Source organism: Poecilia reticulata, linkage group LG20, assembly GCF_000633615.1.
Source record: "Poecilia reticulata strain Guanapo linkage group LG20, Guppy_female_1.0+MT, whole genome shotgun sequence".
Lineage (NCBI taxonomy): Eukaryota > Metazoa > Chordata > Actinopteri > Cyprinodontiformes > Poeciliidae > Poecilia > Poecilia reticulata.
Window position 1 is genome coordinate 10,128,056 of NC_024350.1, and position 9,743 is coordinate 10,137,798.

Below are 9,743 nucleotides of genomic sequence, written 5' to 3' on the forward strand. Positions count from 1 at the left end.
CCCCATGACCTGTGGTACTCCTAAATATAACAATTCCCCTCGAAAGCCAAACACGTCGGCAGCAGAATCCACCTGTGCGCGTTTTAATCTCGGTGACGGCCAATGCCATCACGAAGACCGTGGGACACGGCAGCCAGGTAGAAAGAGTTCAGGAGACGAGTTAAATGTGTAACGTGACAAAATGTGAAACAGTCTGAGGGATGTGCAAACTTTTGCAAGGCACTGCAACATGTATGTCTTTGGACTTACAGATCGAAACCAGAGTACCAGGGGAAAACCCGTGAATGCATGCACGTAGAGGTGGCAGAGTCATTCTGTGGGTTTAAAAAAAAAATAAAAAAATTATTTTATTTAGCAGACATATAGAATCCGGTCTGTGTCCACCCCACTTCATCATCTTGCCACCCCAGCACCAACACTGCTTCCACCAGTACACCAAACTGGGAATAGCTAGTATGGACATGCCCCGGGATATTTGCAGCCAAAGGCGGTACAACAAAGTCTCGTCTCGGTGAGCTGCATGCGAATCCCTGCCACACCTTTCAGATTTTCAATCTTCAAAACCACGTCTAATTTTTCTACACTCCACAGCTATGTTCTGCTTTGTTGGCCTTTCACGCGACTAATAAAGGCGCTGAGAAATTTGTGAGGAAAGCTATTCATAAAAAGCTGAGAATACAAAAGGAAAAAAAATAAAAAATTGCAGCAAACCTGGCAGTGGCCCCTGCACACGTTGCCATGGGAGCAGGGGAGCATGTGACGTCTGATTTGTCCACATGCTCAAAACATCCATTTTCCAACAATGCTCTCCAAGATTAAACTACACCTCGTCCAGTTTTTATTGTTATCAGAACAGCTGAAGTTTTCTAGTTTCTTAGTATTACAAGGAAACAATGTGAGATATGTTTGAGACCAAAAAAAAAAAAAAAAGAAAAAAGAAAGATAGAAAACACAAGAAGTGCTTTGTGGATTTTTTTAAAATTTGATTTTATTTTTCCTGTTTTTGTTGTTGTTGTTGTTTTTTTTTTGACAGTAACCAAAAAAAGAAAAAAAGTTTATATTACAGTAAATGACAAGGCAAATCACGTCAGCCCCATTACAGCGTAAATGGGGGCGGGGCGGGACCACCGACTGCAGTTAAGTGTCTCTGAACCCGGTTGCAGAGGGAGGCAGAATCATCTCTGAGCGAAACGTTTTCGGACTCTGCAGTGGAGAAAGTGCGCGTCCAGCTCCTTACGCACCGAGCTGTCTGTTGATGTGAGCAGCAGGGAAGACACTCAGCTGGGAAGTCGCGCATTTGCGGCGGAGTGTGTGAATCCAATCAACCATAATCCAACATGAATAATGTATCCAACCGGACCGCTAACCCTTGTGACGACGAACCTCCGTTCGCCATCAACAACATCCGAAGTGAGTATAGACTGGACCTGGTTCTGCTCACTGAACAATTTTTTATTTTTTTTTTAAATGATGAAAGACTGGATAAAGAATTTGCACTTTACGTACCCCTTCTGGAATTTTAAAGGGGGAGATATGAAGTGTCTTATTGGTACAAATAGAATGTAATATTGAGAAAATCCCTATTGAAAAAAAGAAAGCATCATTTTACTTTGGGGTGCCAGTAGTTTGCCCATCTCCTCACTGGATACAGAATCCTGCATGCACAATATTAATGCATGGATTCAAGAGAAGAAAACATAAACTTTGATGACTGGCAGCATTATTTACTCTTTTTCTTTTTTTCTTTTTTAAGTTGATTTACTTATGATGTATTTTAAGTTCGTAACAGAAGGCATTTCAGCGAAGTTGTATTTTACGAACAAAAACAAAGCCTTTCATCTGAAAGAGCATTGAAAATTACATCTAGATCTGAAATAAAGCAACAGTTGTTCTAAAGATGGTATTTTTAAAAAGCTATTTTTGAGAGCCAGCGGAATCAACATTCTACAAAAGCAGCCGCCAAATGTTTGCTTTGTTATGATCCGTGACTCTTTGTGGTTTCATGATTTTTGACTTTGTTCTTCAATCACTGCGTTGTGATTCTTTCTGTTTTGGTCTCTTAAATAGTTCAATTCTCATCCAGCATTTGGATTCCTAGTGCTTTCATGTATTTAAATTGTCATTTTAGCTGCAGACCGTCTGGACTCTGTTAAGTTTTCTGTTTATTTTTATGTTCAGGAGTTTTCTCCTTGCAGCTGCTACATATTTTGTTGATAAAGCTCACTTCTTGCATGTCTTTGATCGCCTCCACAGTTTTCATGAGCCATTTAGTTTTCCTCATTCCTCACCAGATCCTTCTTGTTTTGAAGACCCCGCTCCTGCATTACCTGTCGTTTCGCTCCAATCTCACTTGCTATTTTTGTATATTTTTGGATGTATCGTGACTTCAAAGCATGGATTTGCAGTTTATAAGGTTCATTAAACTGTTGCACTTTATAAATGTTATTGGTTTTGGGCATATCCTTTGGAGATCATTAATGGTTCACATCTGGCATCCCTCTTGCATCATTTTCTGGAGGCACCCTTAATGTTCCTCAGGATGAATCATAACTGAGTAATTAATTTGATTTCCTGTTGCTCACCACTGACAAACCATGAATTCGGAATTGCATCCTGTGATTAGTTTATTGTTTATAGATCCTCACCCACTGCTCATTCTTGGCTACATAAAACTCAAACTGTGATTTTTGTTCTGTAATGTGGTTGTTTTGTTCATAATCTTAATCTGTTCTCCCTCCATGTTCCTCGAAACATTTTCTAACATTTTTTAAAATTCTCTACAATATATTTATGTTATTTAATTCTCCATAATACATTTTCTTGGTCTTTGTCTTAAATCTTTCCTTAATTATTCTTGTTCACTCTGAGCATAAAGTTTAGTAGCTTTTCTCGGGGCGAATAAACGCGTGTTTCTAAAGCGATGATGTTGTGTTTGCAACGTCACGTCCAAAGTCCCGACCAGATTGGTGCCGTTTCATTTCGAAGCCTAATTTCTTCTCACAGAAATGCAATGTTAAGAACACGTGTCGAACACGAGATGGCGGTATGATGTACTGCGAACAGATCGCCAGTTTCTAAGTTTATCCATGTCTATGTATTTTTCTGCAGCACCAAAGCAAAAATAAGTTTAGCCTCTTCTCACACAAGGTGGATTGTAATCGACAGCAACCTCTGCCTGATCGCAATATTCTTGAGATCAAGCAGAGGGCTTCTTCTCCTTGCTAATTGTACATGTATGCAAGCAAATATTATCCTGCCAGTGTCTCTCCATGGTTGGTGAAGTGATTAAATAGGAGAAAGTGACATATAAGAGGATGCTGCCATACACTGATCACAATTCAACAACATGACCTGGACACCTCTAGAGAGGCCAAACATAAAAGGTGTTCAAGCTGATGGCTAAATAAGTTATATTTTTAATATGGAGGCCCCTTTCTGATGGTGCCCTGGGCAACTGCCTGTATCAGAAACTTTCCACAGAAGAGACAATCAAACTCAAACAGTAATTAAACTGAGCACAGAAAAGCCCCAGCGAGGGCCCTGGGCAGCAGCACTAACCACCAGATATCATGCAGTCCCACATCAAATCTTGATTAGTAAATTCCTACAACATGGCTACAAAAATTTGATTAGTGAATTTCTAAACAAATAAAACCGGTCAGTATCGATCATCCGTCTCTCCAGCATCTCTACCTGTAAGCTCAAAAAAATAAAACAAAAAAGAGAGAAATTCTAGTATGTCCTACACATCTGTTAAAGATTGAAATAGCTGAACCTTGATGCGGTGTAGAAAAACATGTTGCATTTCGCTGTTAGAATCCAGAGACGCATCAGAAAGTCGAACTGTGCGGATTCGGTCTTAAAGTTACTGAGCGAAATCAAAAAGGCACAATGGCCGACATCCGTTGCAGAAAACCCGAAGCAAAACAGGAACACCTGTTTGTGGGGTTGGTTTCAGTCTGACTTCCACTAATGACTCTGAATTCCTGACAATAAATGACGCAGATTACAAGAATAGACTCTGCTACATCGAAGGAGCTTCAGCTATTTACTGCCTTTCCTTCCATTCTTTGTTTTACATTTTCCTTTCTCTGAAACGAAAACCTTTCCTCATTGGTGCGCTGATGGCGACATCCACCTCCACTACAGTCAACCGTATCGTCTTGCCTTCATCACCGTCGTCAACATCCTGCCACGTCTGCCAACCTTTTCCCTGATTAGCTATTGGGGTTTTGCGTGTTGCTTTGGTTTTAGGTGTGGCAAATCTGATTAAAAGATTTTTGATATTCGGTTTTCTCCGGGTCATCTTTCTGACACTAGCAAAGCAAAAGAAGAGCCAAAGTTTATTTTGGCTCAAGGGTGAACGCTTTAATCTAGCAACGATTCCCTGATTTTTGCCTAGTAAAACTTGTGAGGACTTGAAGTTCTTTTGACTTTTAGGCTGTTTTTCTTTTCTGTTATCCAGCTTGAAAAAGCAAGTATGAGCATGAACTTCTTTTCAGCAGGATCTGAAAAAAACAAAACAAAACAAAAAAAAAACATCTTTTCTGTCTTGAATTGTTTTCCCCAAAGGACTGTCTTCTGGACCTAAATCTAATTTGCCTTCTCTTCTTTCAGATCAGGAGGTATTTGGCATTATTTTGTATTCAGTCCTCACCTTCATGGCAACGATTTCAATGCTGGTCTTCCTGGAGGAGTGTGTGTACATTTACAAGAAGGTGCCTGCCAACAAGAAGAGTGTGATCATCTGGGTGAATGGGGCAGCTCCGGTAAAGTTACAAACACACGGTTTAAGTTTGTCTCACTTTGTCACTTTAAAGTATCACACTTCTCTGAGCTATATTTATATACACATGTGTAGAATTGTGAATCAGGCATAGTTTTCGAGAGTTTTAATAATAAATTTAAATCTGAAAAGGTTGCCGATGCCTTTACTTACCATCTCTTTTACGTTGATGCCCCCAAATAAAGTCCCTGGCAACATGTTGCCTTCAGAAGTTGCTTTAGTAAATCAAGCCCACCTGTTTGTAACTTAATCTCAGCATAAATATGCAAACCTCAACCAGGCCTGTCACAGTAATCAATAAATCAATTAATCGCATGATGAATTAAAACAAATTCACTAATTTCCATTGGCATGATTTATCGTTTCTCTTTTTTTCCCCCACTCTTTATACCAAAACCTGGATGATAAAAGCTTTCAGGTTGGTGTTTTGGTTCTGTTCAGATTGTGTTCTTGCATTATTATTTTTGCCATTTCCATTATATTACTTAATATTGCCGTTTTGAGACTATTTTTATCGTTTATTACAATAACTTCTGGAACAATTTATCGTCCATCAAAATTTATTATTGCGACAGGCCTAACCTGAACAGACCATCCTCCGCGAAACTAAGTCTTGGCAATGGCATGCTGTGGGAATGTTTCAATTTTCCCGCAGAGAGAGTAGATGCTGTAAATTTTACACTTCCTAGATCATTTTGTGGGATTTTATGTAAAAAACCAACACAAAGAAGTACAAAATAGTTAAGTGGATTAAAATGTTTATTTTTTACTACTAAAAGCTCAACCTCCTTTACTCTGATACTCTGAAGAGATGTCCATCTGAAAACCTGCACACGACATTCCCACAGAGAAACATAGTGGTAGCCGTGTCATGCTGTGGGAATACTTTTGTTTTTAGCAAGACCAAGGACACTTTAGCAATAACCAAATCTGTCTAATACGTAAAATCCTTTTAAAATGCACAGTATTTATTGTTAGAATGTGACAAAATGAGAATAAGTTGAAGCATCGTGAATACGTCGTCTTTCATTTCAGGTTGCACGTTTAATAATGCCTCTTTTCTCCTGGGCTCTTACAGGTGATCAGCACCATGTCCTGCATAGGGATGTGGATCCCCAGAGCCGTGATGATTACAGATCTGACTTCGGCCACGTAAGGCTTCTCTCCCACTCTCGTTTTCTCACTGCTTTCTCTGTTTGTACGCCGTGTGAATTATACCCTTACATCCCGACTGCTCGAGGATCAAAGAGGAACTCGAACCTCATTATTCCGAGGAACATTTTATAGAAAACAGCCGTGCTGTTGTGCAACATGCTTTCACTTTCCTATAGTTTTTTTTTTCTTTTTCTTTTTTTCCTCTTCCCTTAATAGCCCTTGTTGCTCTTCTGTCCTCGTAGCTATTTCGCCATCGTGGTGTTTAAGTTCCTGATTATGATGTTGGAGGAGATTGGAGGAGACGAAGCCTTCCTGAAGCGGTCTAGCAAACACAAACTGAAGATCAGCACTGGGCCTTGCTGCTGTTGCTGCCCCTGTCTCCCACACGTGGCCATCACACGGTAAACTCCCCAGTTACTCACTCTCTCTGCCCATTGGAGAAAAACTCTTTCAGTGTTTTACTTACTCACCCAAGGGATTTTTCCTTGTAATAATGAAGCATGAGTGGAGCTTCCACAGAAAGCATACCATTGGCTTGGCAGTTTATTTTTGGGCAGTCTCCTTATGTTCCTGGCAAACTAAAAACGGGGATAGTTTTTAGTTTTAACGGGGAAAGTTAATCAAGATTACCTATATGCGTTTCGTACGGATGCATCAAGGATCTTTACGATTCATTTTATTAGTTTTATCGTCAGCATCCCTTTGGTTTCGCGTTGGTTTTCTGCTCACTGGTCTCCGAAATTGAAATTCATTTTTGTTTGTCAAATAACATGACACAATATTGAATGCAAGAATGTTGTCCGTCTTCCGTAAAACGATAAAAACTTGGCACAGAGTTGTATCCTTACAAAGTACGAGAGAGGTTATGAGGCGTGAAAACCTTTGCGAGGTACTGCACTGCCTTAGCTGAAAACCTGTGCTGAACAAAAGTAATTGTCAAAGGATTTGAAGGAGCTTTGTCTATGATGCAACATAGGAGTGCTGCGCGGAGAATTTTGCAACACTGATCATGTACAGATGCAGCCTGGAGTCAGTGACGGATTCAGTCGTGTCGGAGAGCTTTGAAGCGTGTTTTTAGCCTGTTTGAACATAACCAGCCTGTGTGCAAACCATGTTGGATTCAAACAGGAGGAAGGCAGGATTTCCAAACAACGCACAGGTTGAGCAACCTCCTGGTCATTCACCTCTCGTACTCCTCATGGGTGCCATGAACCCTCCGTTCCTCTTTTTGGTTGCTGTTAATAATTGCTAACAGGTTAGCTTTTGATTAAACCCGGTCATTTATGCTGCTTACATGCTGTTGTTAGAGACGGAGCTGAATTTGAGTTGTTTTTTTTTTTCCCTAATCTGTGCAAAAGAAAATCTGAACCCTACCTCCCCACACACAGTGATGCAGGTGATAATGATCATGCCAAGGCACGCTCTGCTACTTCTCGACTGATCTGTTTATAAGACATCCCTCAGAGTCATCTGGCACAGTCAGCATTCTCTGGGCATGTTCAGATCCTGAATTGCCGCAACTCCCCAATAAAACAGGCCTCCCTCTGTCTTGTTAAAAAAAAAAAAAATCATCTTTATGGTGAAGTTCATTGGGGATTCAACAATGGACTTGTGGTAACTTTTTGTCTCCCAGATGAAGATCAAGTAAAAAAAAAAAATAGCACCCGTAAATTGATTTCCTCTGTTCCAACTCCAGACGCACTCTCTTCCTGCTGAAGCTTGGATCATTCCAGTTTGCCCTTCTGAAGCTTATCTTCACCCTCCTTTCCATCATCCTGTGGACCAACGGGAATTACAACCAGCAAGATGTAAGTCAAAGAGATCAAGTCCCGTTATTTTTCCCACAGCTCATGTGTGTGTGTGTGCGTGTGTGTGCGTGTATGTGTGTATTCTTACATAGTTATTCATTTAATGCCAGTTTAATGATTTTTAAGGCAGCTTAATGTGTACATGCAGCACCTCACAAATTCATTCCCCGTGAATGTTTACGTAGTTTGTCACACATTACAACCACAAACCTCAGTGTGTTTTATAAGCATCTGATGTGGATATATCCACACAACGTGGATTTATGACACGGAGAAAAAAAAAAAGAAAATGTTTGGAAAGCATTCAGATTAGAATGAGAAAATCCAAACACGTTCATTAAGCGCCGCCGGCAACGCCATCCACAGAGTGAAACAAGGAGGAGAGATCATCATGCTGTGGGATTTTTTTTTTTCCCTTCTGGGACGAAAAGTGACAGAAAAAAATGCGTCTTATTTAGTCAGACAAGCGTGTCTGGCCCTGTTGAAGAAAAGCTTGTGAACTTTGACATCCTTATCTACAAATGTTCAGATGCTTTTCATTCATCTTTGCTGAGTTGGAGATTTTTTTTCCCAATGATTGGGCAAAAATAAACTCCCACAATTCTGTTCAGATTTCTACAGTATTAATTCCTAAAAAAAAAACGCAGCTTAAAGCTGAATGGTTTTCCTTTGACTTCACTTTGTGTTGATCTATCAATCAAATAAAGTCCCAATAAAACGGATTGAAGCTTGTGGACATGGTAGGAATATCATTGCTTCTGCAAGTTGCATCGTAGCTAACACTGTATTTTGTCAGGAGATCATTTCTGATTACTCTTCATTAGTGTCATTAGGCCTAAATATGTGAATTATCTATAACAGATGCTCCAGTCCAGTGTGTGAGTGAATGTTGGAGGCGTCACAAATTCCTCTCTCTGTTTGAATAAGAGTTTATATTAATTCATTCAGTCTCATCTTTGTGTGGGTACCTGTCAATGTCTTGGTTTCTGTTTCTGGTGAACACGTAACGCGTAATCTAAAACAAGAGGAGAACAATATTTTAACTCTTTACTTTTGGAAGAAGATATTTCGTTTTGTTTTCAGCTTTCCTTGTTTTCTTTAAAAATTAGATATTCGGAATTATTGGATACTTTGCTGCTATAAGATCAATCTATCTTTAAAATGCTATATTTATTTTTTATATTCCCTTTTAAATAAAGAGAAGATAAATTTCTTTGCTTTGCCCTGCTTTTGATGGTAAAATACCACAGCAGCTGTTGAGAAGTCCAATTTTATAAACATCAAAACTTTCTCTTTTTTTCCTCTCTTTTCTTTTTTGTTGACATTTTAAGACGAATATTTACATAAAATTGTATTTCTTTTTTTTTTACTGTCTGTATAAGTCTGGATTTTTCTTCTTTTTTTATCTACACTCTTGTGTGAAGTCATTATCTACAGTTTACCCAGTCAAGGTTTGACTTCCTTGGTATTCTGTTCTGTAGTCCATCCATTTCCTCCACTGTGAGAGAAACCGTTCCCTCAAAACAATTCACCTCAGCTCCTACTCTCTCCATCCTGTAAATTTCTGATAAAATCTCAGCCCACATGTCAATAGTCGGGCTCTCACACCGAAGTCATTTCCTTGCGTTGACCTTGTTTTTTTCCTGCCAATAAAATTCCAAAGAAATATTTATCCCTTTAGGCCATTCCTTATGAAAAGAGACAATCTACTTTCTAGACGTAGATGACTTCCAAATATTTACTGTTTTTCATGGATCCCCGGCTGCTAGTATGTTTTATATTCCTGGAAAATATGATTTGTCGTTATTTTTGTAGAAATCAGTTTCTGCTTTAAAGGGATTTCTTTTCTCCCTGTATTATTTTAGTATGCTTTGTGGTGAGTTCATATTGCTGCCTGAAATGTTCAGTGCTGTTATTTTCACTAATCTCTGTTGGAAATCAAATGTAACCCCCCCCCCCCCCCCCCCCCCCCCCAAAAAAAAGTGAGATCAGAT

The 9,743-nt window shown here is 39.4% G+C and overlaps 1 protein-coding gene across 1 annotated transcript in view; it reads left to right on the forward strand.

The window, feature by feature from the left end:
• The first annotated feature begins 1,121 nt into the window (after window positions 1–1,121).
• The window catches only part of slc51a (solute carrier family 51 member A), an 11,879-nt gene continuing 3,257 nt past the window's right edge, over window positions 1,122–9,743 (forward strand). The window contains exons 1-5 of the mRNA XM_008438617.2: window positions 1,122–1,410; window positions 4,618–4,769; window positions 5,865–5,938; window positions 6,184–6,342; window positions 7,638–7,749. Coding sequence (XP_008436839.1) covers window positions 1,338–1,410; window positions 4,618–4,769; window positions 5,865–5,938; window positions 6,184–6,342; window positions 7,638–7,749 — 570 coding nt within the window. The 5' untranslated portion in view covers window positions 1,122–1,337. The remainder of the gene's footprint in view (window positions 1,411–4,617; window positions 4,770–5,864; window positions 5,939–6,183; window positions 6,343–7,637; window positions 7,750–9,743) is intronic.